Raw genomic sequence first — 20,523 nt, 5'->3', positions numbered from 1 at the left:
TTTTTTTTTTTTTTTTTTTTTTTTTGGTGGCGGTAGTGGTGGTATTGGTACTGGGATTGAACCCAGGGCCTTCACACTGAACTATACCCCCAATCCTTTCTATTTTTTAAATTTTAGCCAGGGCCTCATTAAGTTGCTAAATTTCCCAGACTGGTTTGGAACTTGTGATTCTCCTGCCTCAGTCTCCCCAAGTCCTGAGATTACAAGCATGTGCCTCTGCAATTGACATGTATTTTTATTTATTTATCTTTTTTTTCTTGTTTGGTACCAGAGGACCAAATTTGGGACCTTGCACTTTTGAGGCAGGTGGCAGCACCACTGAGCTAAATCCCCATGCCATGACATGCATTTTTAAATGGAAGACAACTTTATCAGAATGTTTAGAGAATGTTAGTCTAAAACATTTTACACACAAACAAAAATGTTTTGTAAAAAATGTGTTCTACTCTTTTCCTTATAATAAAAGATATAAATAAGAGCCAGAGATTTAGTTCACTGGTGCCACGTCTGCCTTGCAACTGCAAGTCCTGAGTTTGATCCCTGGTACCTAAAAAATATGTGTGCGTGCGTGTGTGTGTCTGTGTGTGTGTGGTTTTGGAACAGTATTTTAATGAAAATGCTAATAAAACCTAAATAAACATAGGAAATAGCTCAAATAAATAACTGGAACATTACTCAGGGAGAAAAGAGATGGGGAAATGGTGGGCAGTGGATACCGCATTGCCACAAGACAGGTATAAGAAGCTCTGGTGCCCTACTGCACAGCAGGGTGACTCTACACAATGATTACATACTGTGCCTTTCTAAAAGCTAGACAGAATGATTGTGAATATTTTCACCACGAAGAAATTATAAATGTTTGAGGCCCAAGATACAATTGCCCTGATTTGAACATTGTGCAATTACATGGTAGGTATTCCATTAATATGTGCAACTTTTATGAATTGTGAATCTATTAAAATTGATATGATAAATAGCTTAGGAGTAAATACATAAATTGGTGGCACACCCATGTAGTGTGATACAGTCAGGGAGGGGGGTGAAGAAGCCCTTTATATAATGCTATAATAAGCTCTTCAATATGTTGTCAAGAGGAAAAAGTAAGGAGAAGGGCAATTTGTACAGCATGCTCCGGTTTATATGCAGAAAGGCGTGGAGGGTCCTTTGTTGCTGTGGATAGTACCTGGATGATGGGGTCACGTATGGGAGGAAGATATGCACTACATGTCATCTTTGCTTCTTAAATATTGAGCTATATAAAATATCACTGATGGAACCTTTTCAAAATTAAAAATGGAAAATGAAAATTGGTAAACAGTTATAAGACAAAACAAAATTCCTGAGAGCCCTAATTTTTCACGCCTCCCATCAACTCCATCAACATTAACTGCTTACTTTCTACAACCAGATTATTATTTGCCTGTACTCTCTCTGGTCTCCAGTCCACTGGGCAATCTAACTGAAGTTTGTTTCTATGATGCATGCCAAACAATCTTACCATCATTTATGGTAATATTAGCAAGATCCACAATCTTATCAGGAAGTCCTTGAAGCAACTTGCATTGCTTAAATCTTGCTTTTTCCCACTGAGATTTGCCGGTTTGGATGCTGATTGAACTGAAAAAGAGAGAAGGGACTGATTGTAGGCAGCATTGAGCTTTCTCATTCCAGGAGGAGACAAGGACAGTATTAAATCAAGTAGTGAAGAAGTATGTCTATCTTTTGCAGGCCTCCTCCTTGCTCACCCAGCCTCCTTCCCAGATAACACAGTGGGAGCTCAGTCCTTCTGTATAAAGTGAAGAACACTTGGCTCTTGGAGGGCAGGTAAATCTGGGGTTAGAATGTGGGATATACAGGCAAGAATGCTGGGGAGGGGGCATGGCGACACCCAGCTAACAGCCAAGGCACAGGTGTTGGCCCTCTAGACACAACTCTATACCCTCACTTTCCCCTTAACCCTATTTCCAGGAGGAAATTCCCCTTGAAATGCTGTCTCTAGCTCAGCATGTCAGTTTTGTCATGGTGATTAGTATAGGAACCTCTGTAGTTCATGGGCCCCGTCATCCCCCCTCCCCTGTGCCTCAACCAGCAAGCTCCTCAAAGTACCCACTGTGCTCCAGGAACTGTGATCGGCAGCACAGGAAAGCAGGGAAGGGTCCCAGCCCTCCTGGGAAGGGTCCCAGCCCTCCTGGCGAGGTTGCAATCCAGTGGTTTCAGTCTAAATGAGACTTCTCTAAAATTGGACAAAATGTGAGAAGAAAAGCTATAGAAACAAAACAGAACCTATCAAACCACCAAGCAAGGAGAATTTGTTTTCAGAAACATTTGAAATGAGCCTTGTGCCCAAAGGACAGAGACAACTGGCCCCTACCCCACTCCTTGGCCCCTCTCTAAGCAGAGCAAACTGCACAAGCAGAGAAAGAGACAAAGGAAGTACCCACTGGGGCTGGAATAACAAACAGTCGTTTGGGCTGGAGTGCATGGTAAAGGGAGAAAGTAAGGCAGCAGGAAAGGGAGGCTGCAGGCTTGAGGTCTATATTTTGGAGCTCGGACTTCATTCTTGAGCAGATGAATGATGAGATGGCATCCAGACCTTTGGAAAATCAATGCTGGCAGCAGCGTGTAATAGAGCAGGGCTGGAGGGAGGCGGTGGTAGAGGATGGGTAGAAGGCAAAGGGACTGCTGTAATTGTGGGTAAGAGCTAGTAAAGGGCTTGCGCCAGGTAGTGGGATTGGAAAAGAGAGGCTCTGTGTGAGGTGTGACTGTGGCTGCCAAAGCTGCCTGCCTTGCTGGCTGATTAGGTGCAGGCTGGGAAAGGTGGGATGCAGTCAGCAATGTGGCTTTCTAACAGAGTGCTTTTAAGCCTCTTTCAAAACCTGGGGCCCTCTGCTCTTGCCCACTTAAGTTAATGGCATAAACCATTAACAGCAGAGAGTAAGAACAGAGGGCTGATGATTTTGAAAAGGAAAATGATAAAGTCAACAATAGAAGAATGATTTAGTAAATTATTATGGCCCATCAACGAGGTAGCATCTGAGGCTGGTTTTCGAAGTGATCATTAAAAAGATGAATGCAAAACATCGAAAATGTTTGACAAACCATTGAGTGAAAGGGTAAATTACATTATTGGTATGAGAATCATGATTGCCACTGCAGAAAACTTGAAAGCACCCGGACAAAGGTTAGATGGGTAAAAGTGCCTAAGAAAGGCTGTGTTCAGGTAGTGAGATTAAGGCTGTCTTTTCTCTTTTTGCTTTCTTGAAGTTTTTTATTATTATTTTGCATATATATGTTTAAGTCTAAATGGTGAAAGAAAGGCTAGCAGTAGAGGTGGAGAGAAAGAAATATGCTCAGACAAAAGACATAGACACATGCTTCCAGCAATGAAGGTTATCTTTGTGTACGTGAACTAGCAATTAGAAATTGGCCAGTACATACCAGACTCTAGTGGCGTTTCCATCCTCATTTTTTATGCATCTAGCTTGGGCTGTCTCAGTAGGGTTGGTTAATAGCCACTTGTATGTCCCTTTGTATTTAGAGGGGGTTTCATCAGCTTTGCACTTTCCTGGCTCTACAGAGAAAAATATATGTACATTTTCAAGGGCAAAAGGTACTTAAAATATCATGAACATCCATTATAGACCCATCACTATTACCCTGCACATAAACATCAGTAAATAAAAGAAGAAACTATTTCCAACAGGCTATTTAGACTAGGCTTCACTGAAAATATTTTTGAATGGAATCTTTTTGTTTAAATAAGCTACACAGTATAACCAAAAGCTTGACTCTTTTCTTTAAAAGCACTGGTTGACAAGAGAGCATCTTTGTATTGTTTTTTTAGTGGTATATATTCTTTGGGGAAAGTTCCAGCCACCCAGAGAAGTGTTAGAAGAAAACATTAAAACCTGCCAATTTCCCTTCTTCCACAGTACGCACTATGGTCAGTTTGACGTGAAAACACAGGAGACTCTAGACCCGCTTCTCTTCCTGAATGGTCACCTCCTGCTTAATGAACTCTGAGATGACTTTGGCTTTAGTAAATTCAGTGACCTGCCATGACCAGTATAGACAGGGAAGCTCTGTTTCTGATGTTAGTGCTGAAGAGCCATACTGATTCCTCCATAGGAGGCTGCTAAGCCAAGGTTGTTGTGAGGCATTGTCACATTGCAGGAGACGCACTCTGGGCTAAATCTATGTCATAAGTTGCCAATTTAACTGAGCACCCAGTGGGTGTGTGACTCTGATCCTGAGAATCCTACCCTTAGGTGTTGACAAGAAGTTGCCCAGCCATCCCACATTCTTTGGAATCATTTACATGGTGGGCTCTGCCTGTGGCTTCCACACTTACCTGTTTTGCCGCAGTATCACACTCGTGCAACAGTAGCCAGAATTCGGCTACTTATTTAGCTTGCTGCCAAGCTTTGCATTAGAAATGCCTATGCATGTTGTCTGGGCTTACTCAAAGTGGGGGCGAAGAACAAAGTTGGCAGCAGTGGGAAGGAGGCGGAGTGGAGTGGTAGCCTACCTTTCTCTTTTACCATTAAAGGCCTTCAATCAGAAAAGAAAATGCTCATGAGAGAAATCTGGGACTGTTCTAGATCACTTGCCAAGATAAATAGGATGACTGAATCAATCAATAAAAGTACCTATTGGACAACTATTTTGTATAAGACAGCTCCCCAGCTCTTTGAGTATTTATGTTTGTTTTGGGAATCGAACTGGGGACCTTGCCCTTGTAAGGCAAGTGACGGCACTACTGTCTTTGGTACTTATGCAAGAGAAACAGTCCTCCAACTCTGTGGATGAACTTCCCACTGCTAATAAGTACTATCCACAGCTGGCCCACTGTCTCTTGTAAATTCTCAGACACTGTTCTTTTATGAGCCCTTAAAAGTAGAAAAGTCATCAGTGCAGTTTTAACTGACTGTGGAAAGGATCATAAAGACAACTTCTCTTTCTTCTGAACTTAGAATTCCTGACTATCAATGCATTATGAGTTAAAAAAATGGAAGTAAATTCAGAGTGAAATACCCCACCCCACCAGAATAATTACCTAGCTTTTTCACTACAATGTGGTCAGACTTTACCAATAATACCAATTCATCTTGTATGAAGTTTCCATGTGTGAGGTTTCCATGTATTTTATTTCTGATCCTGCTGATCAGTTCCCTGGGTGCCAGAGAGGAGCTAGCCTTTATGATGGCCTGACAAACACAGCTAGAAGGAATAGGACAAAAAAGAAAACGTTGCAGTTATGTCAACAGAATGCAAGTCAGCCTACAGTTCTGAACTGCTTTAACTCATAGTCCATAAAAGTAGTCAAAAATGTTAAGTTATTAAAAGGCAAGTCTGAAGAAATGATGAAAGATAGCATATTTAGATCTTCTGATGAATTTTATATCAAAATTGGACAACTCAAAACCTGTTTTCAAAGGAATGATCGGCAACATATGTATTATGTTGAACTGACTTCTCTAGGAGTTTGTAATAATTAATAGAGAGGCTGGAGTACTCAGGATTTATTATTTCAGGGAAAATCTTTTATCCTTTTAGTCTCCAATTCCTTCATCATTAGTGCAATAAGGGAAATATGCGCATGCCCAATTCGTCTATAAAGATATGTTCTGAGGAAGGCTTATTTCTATAATAGAATACTAATGATGATAATGGCAGCTAACATTTGTAGGGCTCTGCTCCACATACTCTGATTCATTTTATCTTCGTCACAACCTTATGAAGGAGCTAGTGTTTTTACTCATATGCTACAGAAGAGGGAAATGAATTTAAAGGGATGATGTTTCCCTCTGTCACAGTGACCCACCCAATATTTTTATCACTAAAAGCTATATTATAAAAGAATAGAGCCATCCTTAACCTCAACCTCTGTAGTATAGTCCTTAACATTCTAAATTCCTCTAATATTCACTCAGGAGAAGCTTCCAGATTCACAAACTTATCTATATCTTTTTTCCCCATTTCCATTTGTACATGCAGCTTTTTGAAGAACACACTTGAGTTTTCTGCTGAATGTTGAAAGTTAAATATCCTTAAATATCCTTACTCAAAACTTCTCGCTTTGTCCAACTTAAACACTTCCATTGTTTTGGTCTATATGTGGTGAAGTCCCTGCCCATTCTTACCCATTCCATTTGGAGCCTATCTCTTCTAAGCTTTCACCATTTCCAACCTGAAGAGAGCCTCTCCTCTTGTTTACAACAGAACTGCTGCCCCAGAACCCTAAACATTTTGGTGATCTCTTTATGGGCCTTCATTAGTTACACAGTAAGTCCTACATCATGTACATCCTACAGATCAACAATAACCAGTGTTCAAGGGAGAACTGAACTACAAGTCTGAACAGGACAGGGGATGTTACCCATGTTGTTGTTTCCAATTTCCCTGCTCAGTATTTCGTGGACTTTATTGATCACAACAAATACTTTATTCGCCTATCCCTAAATTATAACCACTTTGGACCCATTTTCTTTTCACTACAAAGAGGCAACAGGCAGGCTGCCAGGCTGTGTCGTGACCAACTGAAACAACTTACTTCATAAGGTAAGGGCCTAAGTGCAGCATCTGTAAAATAACCACCAGGTACTTTGATCTTCTTCTAACAACTCTGACCAACAGGCTGCACGTACGGAATTAAATGGAAAGAAAATCAGAGCTAAATGTACCAGCTATGAATAAACTCAGCTCCTACCTGTATGGTACATGAAAAATTGTAGTCATTGCTTGCCCTTCTCTCTGTTCCAACTAATGAAAAAGAAAAGCATATAGTCACTGCAATCTTTAAACAAATGTCAAAATTGAGTATAGGGCTTTTTGTGAGCAACAATAACTGTAATTGTACTTTAGATTTATATAACCCATTGCCATCTGCAAACCACCTTCAAAAACATCAATGCATTTAGTCTTCTCTCCAAGCCTGTAGGATGAGCAGTATAAGGATGGTCATCCCATTTTATAGTTAAGTCTCGAGGAAGTTAAATTATTTCCTCAACATCATACAGCTGATGAATTACAGAACTGGGAGCAGAATCTAAGCATTTTGGATATGGACAGTAACATGATGGTGGCAATAATAAAACTTAAATATTTAATTGTTCTGAATTCTGTGCTAAGCACTTAACGTAATTTATCTCATTCCATCTTTCTAATAGTACTCATTTTACAAATTAAGTTCCATCAGGTTTCACAGAAAGTGGAGGAGCAGGAATGCTTGACCGGATTACCAAAAAGGGTTCTGTATCTATTATGTGAGAGAAATGTAATCTATAGTGTGTGAAATTTACAAATTCTGAAAGCTGTTAACAGAAAATACTTTAAATGATGGCAGATAATTTGGAATGTATATAGGTTTGATTATATTCTATATAGTCAAAATATTTATCTATTTAAATACCTTAAAAACTGTGTGCTTTCTAATCATTTTAGAGTGCACCATTTTTAATTTATGAGGCACTGGAATAAGTACTAAGGTTTGGGGCAAGGATGATGGGAGATAGTTTTGTCATACTCTTACTTTAAACATATACAAATAGAAAGTGCATTTAGATTTACTATGTGAATACCGATCTTGCAAACAACTGTGTCACTCTTGGAAGAGCCAGGCTTATTTGCAAGAAATTCCACTCACCATGTCCAATCCTTAAGACATTCATGCCTGTAGCCCACAAAATGAGCCTCAAAAAATTGCCACATGGATAGTTAAATTTTCTTGATAGAGTTTTGTGCCAATGCCAAAGGAAGTAATGTCATTTGACCCTTGGTTGTCATTGTTGAACCTTGCTTAATAATATTATATACCCTTGGACAGAAGGGCTATGTACTTATATCTAATCAGTTATAGGATGGGTTGCAAGTAGATTCATTTTGACAGATTACTTACGATATGCTGGTACATGGCCATGTCTTCCTTAGATGTGTCTCTGTATCAAAGGCATCACACAATCATATAAAAATAAAATGTAGTACCAGATATACAGGACACAAGACCAGGATTAAAACTGAAGCAAAACAGTAGAATTCCTCTAGTTTGGAATTCAAATGCTGCTGGGGCTCCAACTGGACCCTTGAAATCAGCTCAGTCATTATTTAGATGCCAAAATAGTGGTAAGCCTATGACTCACCAATTCTATTTCCAGGAATCTGTCTCATAATGATAGCAAGGTTGCATAAAAATACATATGCAAAAGTAGAAATTACTCTTGATAATTGCTCACTAGATAGTTGAATAAATATATCCTATCATAGCTATAAAAATGAATCTTTCACAATTAAAATTAGTAAGCTAGATTTATATGTATTGGCCTAAAAAGATGTGCATGATTATAAAGCAGGAGCTTTGTAATCTACATATTGTTAAACAGTGTACAGAGTAGGATCCCATTCTCTTAATAAATGCTTGAAAAAAATCTAGAGGAGTACGTAAAATAAGCTATCACAGGAGACTTTTTTTATTTGTTATTTTGTGGGGCTAGAGATTGAACCCAGCACCTCACACATACCAGCCAAGGGTACTACTGCTGAGCCACATCCCCAGCCTTCTACAGGAGCCTTGAGGGGGTGGGAAAGGTACATTTTCAGAGATTTTTTGTGTCCACTCAGAATTCTTATGCTGAAGCCTAATCCTCTAGGAGATGACAGTAGAAGGTGTGGCCTCAAAAAATTGGCAGGTAGGTAATTAGGTCATGAGAGTGAAGACTTCATTAATAGTATTAGTGCCCTTATTAGTAGAGACAGGAAAACTTCCTCTCTGGTTTTTGTTTTTTGTTTTTGCTTTTGCCGCACAAGGCCAAAACAAGAAAATGGTCTTCACCAGTGTATGTGCAGGGCAAGAGCAGAGAAAGTATTTCTTAGGTAACCAATTGTCTTTGCCCTGTTTTACAAGATACTACTTGGGGCTTACCCATTTCACTGCAATCACCTCTCAAAAATGTGTGTACCAAGCAAGTCTTGGAGTAGTTGATATTCCTCACATTAAACATTTCAAGTTCCCTTTGGAGTTTCCAATTTCCAAAAGTGCATCGTTCAAAAATAAAAGGTTCTGTAAATCCTCATGCATTGGCATCTATAGTATTTCATCCCTTTAAAGCTCCTCCCACACCCCGCAGTACTGGGGATTGAACCCAGAGCCTTCACGCTGAGTCATATACCCAGCCCTTTATTACTTTTTAAAATTTTAAGAGAAGATCTCACTAAATGCTAGTTTGCCCAGGCTGGGATAGAACTTTCAATCCATTCTCCTGCCTCAGCCTCCCACAGTGCTAGGATTACAGATGCATGCCAACACCCCAGCTAGGGCATGATTTTTTTAAAGTCACAGAATCATGAAACTTTAGAAATTAAAAGAGCATTAAAGATGACTCGGTCTAAGTTCACTGCTTCCTCTTTCCTTTTCTTTTCCCTCCCATTGATTTGATGCCCTAAAGTAATAAGACAAATCTCTTCCTAGTCCAAAGCGAATTTATGCTCAGAAGGGAAGGTACAGCTATACATGTAGCAGTCCCTAAATCCCAGGTTTAAAGAAAGGAAATTGCCTCTGGAAAGGAAGGGACCTGGAATACCTTCAAATTGCCCTTCAACCCACAAAGGATGCCATTCACATACCTGCTTTTAATTTGGACACCTAGATTAGCAAGTAAAAATTCACTGTCCTTAAATATAAAATTCAACTGTAAAAGAAAGGAAAAAAGAAAATCAATTTTCATATTCCCGCTCTTCTAGTTTAACCAAACCAAGTCACCTGGGACACTATGGTCATTAAACAGCATTCATTATTTCAGCTGGCTCATTATTTCTGTGTTCTGCTCAGTGTTTCAATTTACACTTTGCCCATTGCTATGGGCTGAACTATTCCCCCCCACAAATTATCGTATTGAAGCGCTAACCTACAATCTGATTATATTGGGTGATAGGGTCATTAGGGAGGTAATTAAGATTAAATTAGGCCATAAAGGTAGAGCCCTAATTCAATAGAACTGGTGTTCTTATAAGAGAAGAAAGACTGGAGGTGCATACATACAGAGAAATGCCATGTGAGGACGCAATGAGAAGGTGGCCATATGAAAGTCAAGGAGAGAGTTCTAATCAGAAAACCAACCCTGCTGGCATCTTTATCCTGGATTCCTATCCACCAGAACTGTGGGAAAATAAATGCCTGTTGACCAAGCCATACAGACTGAGATATCTTTGTAAGGCAGCCTGAGCAGACTGATACACTCATGCATTTTCAAGCACTTATAATCATGTTCCATTTACTTGAAAATAAGTGCTGATGGGGAGAGACTCAACCAATATGATCATTCACTGTTAGATGAAAGGTGCAAGTTGATAATCTCCTCTGGGAGACCATTTAGTGATAATACTATTTTTCTGGTTTTCTTTGAGGCAAAATTCACATAACATAAAATTAATCTTGAAGTCTAATGTATTTACAGTGCTGTGCACCTACGGCCTCTCTCTAGTTTCAGGCTTTTTCATATCTCCTAAAACATCCCATATGCATTAAGTAACTTCTCCCCTTCCTTCACCCATTTCCTAATGACCACTGACCTGCTTTCTATTTCGGTGGATCTGTCTATTCTAGGATATATTCTATTAACAATAATATAATATATGCGTTTTAAGTCTGTATGCTTTCATCTAGCATGATATTGAGAGACTCAAAATGTAAAAGATTTACAACATTTGATCCAGCAATTCCAATTTTAAGAATTTATCCTACAGAAATATTCAAGAAGAGCCCCTACATTTATTGTAAGGAAATTGTTTTCAGAATCATTTAAAAATAGAGAAAAAATAGAAGAAATTTCTACCAGTGGACATCTAAATTTGAAAAAACTTCAAAACACTATGTTACAACCATATAGTGAAATCCTATGCATCTGTTAAAATATATGAGGCATAATTTATATTTACTACTATGAATATGCTCAAAGATTCATGGTTCAGGGCTGAAGATGTACGTCAGCAGTAAACCACCCACCTAACATGCACAAAAATTTGGGGTCAATCTCTAGCACCACGAAAAAGAGACTGTTTTAAATGTCAATATCTGAATTTTTATGGAGTGTATGTATTAGCCTTATTATCAGAAAGAAATATAAGGATACATAAAATACTAATTTTGTTGGAAAGAGAGAAAAGTTAAAATGCAGAAAGCAAAGATACTAAAACAGAGTGGCATAGACGTTGTTATCATTGCTCTCCTACTCTCCCCAAATAGGAAAATTGAGCAAAGACTCAGAATTTATGTCAATGAAGGGAAACGTACAGATCTGAACAAATGAAAATAACATTTCATAAAAGCTGTCAGCATTGGCACTGAAGGAGAGATTGCATAGATCCTCGCAATGTTGCTTACAGACAGATTTGCAGTGAAAAAAATCAAATTTAGTTATTTGAGAAATGGATTATCAGTAAAAAAAGAGTAAAGTTTAGTTTCAAGCTACTTAGTGTTTGCCACATATATTTACATGTACCATAAATATTCAAAATAGTATTTTACCCAATTTTTCACAAACTCGTGTATAACAGTGGTAATATGGACCCTTGACTCTTCATCAAAGACTGAGAAGCTCATTCCAATATTGTAGAAGGAAACTGTAATTAAAAATAAGGAGATTAATTTTGTTAGTTCAAGAAATTTGACTTCTGTAAATTTGATCAAACTGCTCACCACTGTAAAGCCAGTAAAATAATGATTTCTCATTCTTAAACTTTGTTCAACTCCGAGTTCAAAAACCAGCACTTTTGGCTCCATATCCAAAAGAAGGTGTTACCATCTCATTTTTATTAGAATTATTTAGGCATCTTCCTGATTTCTGTACAGCTAATGGATATGCTGTAATCACCCAAATTATCTACTTTCACTGGCTAATAGATTTCCAGTCCATTCAATGGCCAAACTGAACATTACCTCACATGACCATTTGTCCTGAGAAAATAACTAGTTTTTTGTTGCTATTGTTGTTAGTTTTCTTCCTGTGCCTTCCTTTCAGCTTCAGGGTTTTCTTTCCTCGTGTCCCTCTTGCTCGTATATATCCTATGATATTTCTATTTTGGAATGTTAAAAATTGCAGGAACATGCAAACTTTGAAGTATATGGGAATCAAATACTCCCTGGCCATGTATAAGTGTTCCCAGCCAGCTGACCGTACAGAGTGGTGAAGGCTGCGATCTGCATGAGTGGAATTCAAATGGCAGAATTGATCATGGTAGCATGCCTCTGCAATCCCAACACTGGGAGCGCGAGGCAGGAGGATCCCTCCCTGACTTAGTGAGATCCTGTCTTGAAATTTTGTTTTAAAGAGGCTGGGGCTGTAGTTTAGTATAAAAGTCCTAGGTTCCACCCCCAGTACAACAAAAAAGTCAGGATAGGATATCTTCTGATGGTTTCTCATGTGTGGTCAACATGTTCAGACCTAATGCCATATGATTCTTTTACTGGGTGAAAGTGAGGTTCCCAATCTGTGTTCATATAGGCAGAGGGAAAGTCAGGACATTGAGACAAAACTAGTGGAAAGGAGGCTTAGAAATGTCATACTGAGTGAAAACATATGTTTCAGTTATGTTTTCATAAACATAGGGAACATAGCTACAGAATTCTGAGTTTGGACAAGGTATTCACTGTACCAACTGTCCCAAGGAGATGAGAAACACCTGGACCTTTCTTCATCCTTCTCTGCCTTCAGAGAACAGACCCTTGGAGATTACATGGCTCATTATTCAAACATCCACACAAAGGAAAAGTACCTATGGACTCACCAGCAATTGGTGGAGTCGATGCTTCTGTAGTTAGAAAGGAAAACGTGGAGTCTGGCCAGGTTGTCTCAAAAGAGGAAGAGATTGGTGAAGACACAACAGCTTCAGAAGAATGTGCCACTCCTGTGGATATGAATGGAAATGAAGTTCCAGTAGTGGTAGAGGTAGTAGTGGTTATATTTATAAGGGAGTCCAGTGTGGACTTGGGAAGAATTAAAGTAGGAGAAGCTGATGTAGCTGGAATTTTACTCTATGCAGATATTTTTGTAGAACTAGGTACAGGCATGGAACCAAAAGATACACTGTGATCAGTTGTAGAATGTAATGTGCTCATTCTACTAAAGGATAGAGATTGAAACACGGTCCTGGCATTGTTTGTCATAGTAGTTCTGGAAGGTATCTCAGGGGAGGTGAGAATGCATAAGCTGTTATCTGTGATTTTTGTAGTTATGGGGCGAGAAGTTGGGAAGCCAGTAGTGATACTTCTCAGTGTAGGTGTAGGAGTGATTTTGGTGAATATGGTGCTTCCAGTAGCAAATGGTGGTGTTGTAAAGTTAGTCGTTGTATGATTGGGATCATGTCAGAAGGAGATGTGGATTTTGACACCTCTACCATGGAGGATGTTACAACATTAGGAGCATTAGATACTGTTGTCAGGGAGGAACCTGATGGAAGACTAGATAAAATCCAAGTCAGCATAGGTGAAATGGTGATCTTGGAGATGAGAGGAGGATTTGGTGGGAGTGTAGTTCCAGGAATTACATATGTGGCTGTTTTCTCAAATGTGTGCTTAATATCAGACCAACTAGTAGTGATAGCCCTTAAAGATGTTAATGAAGGGCTCTCAGAAATCCCCAAGGTATGAAAAACTCCTGATGTGGGACTTGATGATGCTGCCTTAGCATCTCTAGAGACTAGACTACACCAAGAGGTTGCAAACGTTGACAAAGACCCAGGAAGAAGGTGTAGTCTGTTTCCATCTTGTTGGGTATAGGCATATAAGTAGTGATAGAAAGTGGAAACTGAGTATCTTCAGTTCTGTATGTTTTCCTGGAAGTCATAAGCAAAGACTGGGTGTTACCTGATGTGACTCTTATTCCCATAACTGGAAATCCAACCATTTGGGATGTAGGAGAAAACTTTGGAGTAGAAAACTTGGCTTCAGTGCCACTAGGAGAATAAAGAAGTGATGCCAAAGAGGGTATAGTTTCACTGGATGGGGTCCATGAAGGATACAAAACAAGAATATCCTTAGATGTGGCTCTTTTTGTGAACTCAGCTGTTAAGGAAGTATTTTCTGACAAAGAAATCATCTTCCCTGTATTAGAAGAAAGGCAAGTGGTGGTAACTTTTAGACTGTCTGTGGGTCCGGGTGTTCTCATAAAGTTAGTCCAAAATGGGGAAACCTGAACATTCAGGGAAGCATGATGATTATCTGAAGGAGTAGATGAAAGCACTATTTCAGGGACAGGGGTTCTAGAATAAGTATATGTGAGAGTTGTCACTCTAGCATTGCTCAGAGTAGATAGGGGGCTGTTAGTAATCTCGCGTAATATTCCCAGAGGTAGCCTCATCTTCTTGTGTTGATTGCGGAGTTGTTGATAATGATGGGAAAAGGGTAGCCTTTGGAATGGAGGAAATAGCTTCAGTGTTCTTAGAACTGAGTTAGAGAAGAGGCAGCGCTGTCTACAACTGAAGTCACTGCCCCAGCCATATTAATGGTTAGAATGGTTTTCATGGACAGAAAAGTTGCCTCCTTTGGAGAGGAAATAGATGTAGGAGTGATCCTGGAGGACACTTCTGTCATTTCTGAAATAGTGAAAGCAGAGGAAACCACCATGCCTTTTGAAGTCAGCCTGCCATATTTCGCAGGTGTGACATTCAATATAGACATTTGTGTAGTCATGGAAGTCTTAGGGGTAGTTGGAGACAATAAAGTAGAAAAATACTAAACTGTTGTGGAAGTGTCCAAAGAAATTGCTGCAGTTGAGAAAGTAGAGTCACTAACTGGAATTGAAGCCATCTCAGGCATAGGTCCAGAAGTTTCTATTGGGGGACTTCTCAAACAGTCTGGGTCTGTTGTTTTGGAAGATTTAGTCATTAGTATTGTGAAAGGGTCAGAAACATTTTTGGAGGTGACATTAACTGCAAATGGGGACGTTTGTGAAATAGGAATTGACATTGTCATAGGTGTTTCCCCTAGAAGTGTAGGTACATTTGGAACAAAAAGGGCTGTAGTGATCCCGTCAATAGAGGTAACTGTAAAATTGGTACTGGATGGTGCAGTCATGGAAGGAGACAAGGACTTAGGGAAAGTTTGTACGCTTTCTGAAAAGGAGGAGGCAATTGAAGTCACCTTAGGTTGAGTCTTAAGTGAAGAGAACTGTGAAAGAGCTGTGCTGATGAACTCAGGATTTGAATTCCTAGTTGTCGTGAAAGTTGTATCTACAAAGGAAGCATCCTGGTGAGTCACAGAGGAGGAATTTACTATCATTTCCACAGTCCTGGAAGGATATATTGAAAGGGCATTTGTGCTTTCCTTTTCAGGAGATAAAAATGTGGTTCTTGTCAGAGATTGTGAAGGGAAAGTTGTTTTCCCAAGACTGTCAGACATCTCTGAAATGTGAACATCTCCTGTGTTACTTGAAGTCAAGGTAGATACAGTCCAGGTACCCCTGGAAATTATAGATAAAGTTAAATTCCTATCTGTTGGAGGTGCAAGTGGATACGAAGGTGAATGTGTTTGGTAGCTGGAAACTTTCATGGATTCAGAAAATCCTGTATCAGTCATTTCCAAAGATAAAGTACTCCGGGAATAGGAAGTAAAAGAACTCTTTGATTGGGATATCTCTGTCATCTCCAAAGTTCTAGAGGTTTTTTTTCCAGTGGGCTAGTCCTCTGCTCTTTGTCAGAAGATAAGGTATTCACCAACTGGGTGGAGGCTGACATGTTTACAAAATGTGTGGAAGACTGAGAAAAGTGGGCCTCTACTGAGGCAGTAAGTATGTTGGCAGAGGTGTGCGAAGGTATGGTCTCAGCAATATTAGAGGTCTCTGTGGTGCCAGTACCCAAGCTAACAACATCTTCACTGGCACTGAAAGTAAATGGAAAGCTAAGAGCAGAGGTAGACGTTTCCTCCACTTGTGATATGGGTTGAGTTGTTACTGGTGTAGGCATAGTTGAGATGGCATGAGTAGAAGACACAATAGGAATGTTGTCAGGAGCTGGTTTTGAGCAAACAAAACTGTATGTAGATAGAGTTAATGTGTCAGCTGAGGTGGAACGAAGTGTGGCCTTCGTCTTACTTGTATGAATGGGGGATCTCAGTGAGGGGACTACAACTTCTGTCTGAGAGGGAACTGCCATGGATGTCATTGTGGTAGAGATCACTGTGCCCCCTGAAGTGGTATGAACTGAATCTGTGGGTGTAGGCATGGCATCATTGGTCACAGAAGCTGTTTGATCCAGTGGTGGCACCAATGCTGTAGTCATTGTAGCTGATGACAGATTTGAAACATTTGAGGGCAGAGATGTGGAAAACTCCTTGGCAAATGTAGAAGGTTTAGATGTAGTCACCTTGGAGGTGGCAGGAGAGACAGTAACTGGCAGTGAGAACATGTGGGTAATAGGTATACGGGTTGCTGGTGAATGAATACCTGCAGTCTTTGGTGGAAAGACACCAGAAGACAAGGACATAGCTGTTCTGTCCGTAGGGGTTCCTATTATCCTTGTGGTGAAAGTATGAAGAAGTTCAGGGAATGTCTGAGTACTCTCAGGAGTGGGAAATAGAGCTGAATGCTCCCAAGGTGTCTCTGAAAACCAGTGTGCTGTAAAGGTGTGGGTCAAATTAAAGATTTCTGTAGACCCATTGTATGAGTGCTTAGGTGTGGTTTTCATCAATGTCGAAAGCAAACTCCCTTCTGCCTCAGTAGCTGCAGTTTTTTTGTCCAATGAAGCAGTCAATTTTTCTACACTGGGGAAAGGGGAAACTGAGACAGAAGTTGTCACTGTTTGCGCTAATTCATCTGTCACTTCCAGCACTGTCGAAAACAAAGAAACCTCAGATACTGCTGCTATAGTTGATTTTCCTTTAAGATGATGGGAAGATGTTTCCTTAGTTGTCATAGTATCGTTGAATCTTTGTGTTGTTGCAGACTTCGGTACAGGGGCTGTTGTACCACCAAACACACTTGTACCATCTGTTTCTCTGTGTGCAGTCTCAGAATTGCTCTCCTCAGTAGAAAAATTCAATTTAATGTCGGCAAGGGTAGTTGCAATATCTACTGGTGATACAATTGTCCCTCTTGGCATTGAAGGAAGTTCATTTGCAGCTACTGTGGGTACAGGGATGGTTTTTAGTAAGGTAGTGGGTTTAAATTCAGGCAGATTGCTTGCAGATGTGGTTCCAGAAATAGTGGAGAAATTAGCAAGCCATGGAGATGTCAGTTTGGACAGAATTGTATATCTGACTGCAGTAGCATCAGCACTAGTGGTAGCCTTATTTTCCATGGATGGTTCTGGTGGGGTGATGAGATTAGTAGTTGTGGATGAATTTTCTGTGTTAGTAGTATTCCCATAGGACGTGGATGTGATGTTTTCATCAGGCACGAATGTAAGTATGGTAGTTGCATTAATAGATGTCAGCAGAGTCTGGCCTGGCCTAGAAGTCCAAGCTGTCTCTTTGGAGGAGAACCAACGGGCAGTTTCACCAGTGAAAGATGTGGGGCCTGATTCAAATGCCTTGGATGTGGAAGTTGACATAGTGGATATCAGAGTGAACATGTGCTCACCAGCTGTGGGTGTTTTCTGGGTATCTGCTGGCCCTGTGACTGTGGGGGAAGGCATAGTTTCAGTCACTACAGGTCCAAATGTGATTTCAGGAGTTAAGGTTGCATGTGAACTCTCAGCATTAATGCCTGTCTGTACACTCTGAGTGCCAGGAATTGGAAAGGATGTCATGGGAGAAAGGGCCACAGCAAAGGTCTTTTGTGGCATGAAGGTAGATATGGCATCCCCCAAAAGGAGTGAAGAGACATTCTGGAAGTTTATGGATGTCAATTCTGTTTTTGATGTCATTGGGGCAGGCATGGTCTCAGTAGGCATCACTGAATGAATTGTAACTATTTCCATATCATTCGTCACCAACGTAGATGCTGTCTCATTTCTGGGAAATACAGAATCCACAGAAGCAGCTGTGGAGATAAACGGAGACTTTGGTGTGAATGCTGATGTAGTCCTAATGCTGGTACTTTTAGCTGAAGTCCCTCCTACTGTGGACTGAGGTACAGTCCCAGCAGCGGAAGACACAAGAAACTCTTGTCCAGATGTGGAGATGGGAAGTGTTGCAATATCAGTAGGTTTGTCTTTGAGCCAAGATGTTGTAGACATGGATGTTGGCTCAATAGTTGAAAATAAAGATGTCTTCGTAATGACTGACTGAGTTTCAATCACTGAAGTTTGGGGTACAATAGAATTCTCTGTAAATCCAGATGTGGAAAGGGAATTAGTAGCTGTACTTGGATGAAAGGTCTTAGTGGCCATGGCTTCCACTATTCTTGTTGACCTTGTGATTTCTGAAGATGGAGATTTTGTTATTTTCACAGAATCAGTGGCATTGCATATGCGTGTACTCTGGGCAGGCAGAGTCGTGGCTGCTGAAGTAGATAAAGCTTCTGCTGCAGAAGTATCAGTTTTAGCTATAGATGTCCTTAAAATTTTTGATGTAGTTGTTTCTGAAGGTGGCAATGTTATATTGGAATATAATATGGTTGTATAATCAGTTGCAAATACAGGCATGTTTTTAGATGTCACAGTAGAGTAATGTAGAGTCTTTTGTGGTTTTAGTCCAGTAACTTGGGAAGGAGTTGTCAACTCTATTTGTTGTGACAAAGTTGTACTTATTTCTTGAATTGTCATATTGTCTGAAACAACTGAGAAATCAGAAAGGGTGTGTTAGTCTGGACTCAGTGTTTGAAATCAGAGATAATTCTTTAAGAAATAGGTGTGTGATTTCTTTTCATTTTAAAGAGATAAATATTACAGGTATAATCAAGTTGCTTGATTACTTAATTTCTCTTGGATGATGTTCAACTTTGTAAAGTCTCTATGTACTTCTCATTATGCTCTGGTTACATAACTAGCAGGTGGAAATCTATTTCTTAGGAACTTTGTTCAAGACATGAGTATTCCCAGTAGTGAGATATATACTAGAATAGTATACTGATTAAGAGGATTAGCTTTAGGAAAGGGACTAAGTCCTTGAAAGACATAGCTATCAAAACTACTTAAGAAGAAATAATTTGATTAGTTCTGCACCTATGAAAGAAATTGAACTGCTTAAAATCTTCCCAAAAAGGTTAGCTTTGAATTCAAATAGATGTAGTTTTTTATCTTGGCTACATCACTTGCTTAGCTTATGACCCTGTACAGTTAACTTACACTCTCTGTGCTTCACTACTCTCCTCTGAAATGTAAGGGCTATAATAATACCTACCTTACAAATTGTCATTAGACTTAAGTGAGTTAATATACATAAAACATTCAGTGTAGCTCCTGGCACAGAGTAAGTGCCCCCACAATAGTTGACATTCAATATATCATTTTTTGTCACTCATTTGAACACTATAGATTGAGAATGTTTTTATCTAGAACCTCAAGATTAAAATCTCTTGAACATGCACCTCTCTGTCTCTCTGTCTCTGTCTCTTTCATTGTCCATGATATATATTGATAGATACATATTCACCCATAACATACACATGTATATTATAAATTATACATTATAAATATACCCAAAATAGAAAAGTCAAAAAATATGTGATAAATGTCAGCAGAAATTGTAATATTTTCCTTCTGCCCTCTAGCAGATGGTCTGTGCACCCCTTGGGATTGTATGACCCTTCTTTGAAAGCCAGTGGAGCAGTTTATGCTCCCATTCAAGTCAACTCAACTTAACAAGTATCATGAATATAATTCTAAATCCCGTGAGAAATGAATAGATTTATGGCATGATTCCTTTCCTCAAAGAATGCATAATCTTATTGGAAAAATATCTATTTTACTGAAATATTTTTAAACGGAAGATAAAATAACACTTAAAAGCAAAAATAATACAATGATGGTAAAGTTTACAATAAAGTGAACAACGGAATATAATCAGACTCCACATATCTTCAGTGCAATGGGAAATCAGTGCCATGAAAGGGTAAACTGGCTTTAGGCTACTGAGGAGATTTCATTTTAGAAGATGCACACCTTTCAGGAAGGATGGGGTTTGAGTAGAGAAGGCAAGGACATGTGGCCGAGAATATGGATGCAATGAAAGATCAGTCTAGTTGGGAGTGGGAGGCAGTATGTTCAATAAGGATAAGAAAGAATAACAGATTAGGATGAGATCTGAAGGGGAATCTGAGGACACAGATGAGAGAAGGTAATGCAGCTGCTTTCATGCTACTGAGCACTTATTACAAGCCATGAGCAGTGCTGCAAGCTCTCTCATTTAACCCACCTACTTTTGTGTGGTAAATATTACAATTATCCCCACTTTAGAGCTGAAGAAATGGAATCTCAGAAACTTTTCATGAATTTCTCAAGTTCATACCTGGAATTCAAACCACCATGTATCATCTATACTCTGAACCACTGCACCATCTGAAAGACTAGGGATTCTTGAGCAAGAAAAATGGGTTGATAAAAAAGCAGTCCTTGCTGGGGATTTGGCTCAGTGGTTCTGCCACCTGCCTCGCAAGC

General features: G+C 39.6%; 1 protein-coding gene across 1 annotated transcript in view; it reads right to left on the bottom strand.

The window, feature by feature from the left end:
• Positions 1 to 20,523, bottom strand: part of Adgrg4 (adhesion G protein-coupled receptor G4) — a 133,644-nt gene that overhangs the window by 84,724 nt on the left and 28,397 nt on the right. The window contains 13 exon segments of the mRNA XM_010642650.1: positions 1,499 to 1,617; positions 3,439 to 3,571; positions 5,057 to 5,220; positions 6,710 to 6,762; positions 7,898 to 7,937; positions 9,619 to 9,683; positions 11,519 to 11,613; positions 12,766 to 13,344; positions 13,347 to 13,745; positions 13,748 to 14,337; positions 14,339 to 14,439; positions 14,441 to 15,643; positions 15,646 to 18,704. Coding sequence (XP_010640952.1) covers positions 1,499 to 1,617; positions 3,439 to 3,571; positions 5,057 to 5,220; positions 6,710 to 6,762; positions 7,898 to 7,937; positions 9,619 to 9,683; positions 11,519 to 11,613; positions 12,766 to 13,344; positions 13,347 to 13,745; positions 13,748 to 14,337; positions 14,339 to 14,439; positions 14,441 to 15,643; positions 15,646 to 18,704 — 6,600 coding nt within the window.

Source organism: Fukomys damarensis, unplaced genomic scaffold (assembly GCF_012274545.1).
Source record: "Fukomys damarensis isolate Sample0158 unplaced genomic scaffold, DMR_v1.0_HiC HiC_scaffold_39, whole genome shotgun sequence".
Classification (NCBI taxonomy): Eukaryota; Metazoa; Chordata; class Mammalia; order Rodentia; family Bathyergidae; genus Fukomys; species Fukomys damarensis.
Note: the sequence above shows the minus strand (reverse complement) of the source record. Positions and strands in the feature narration are given on the sequence as shown.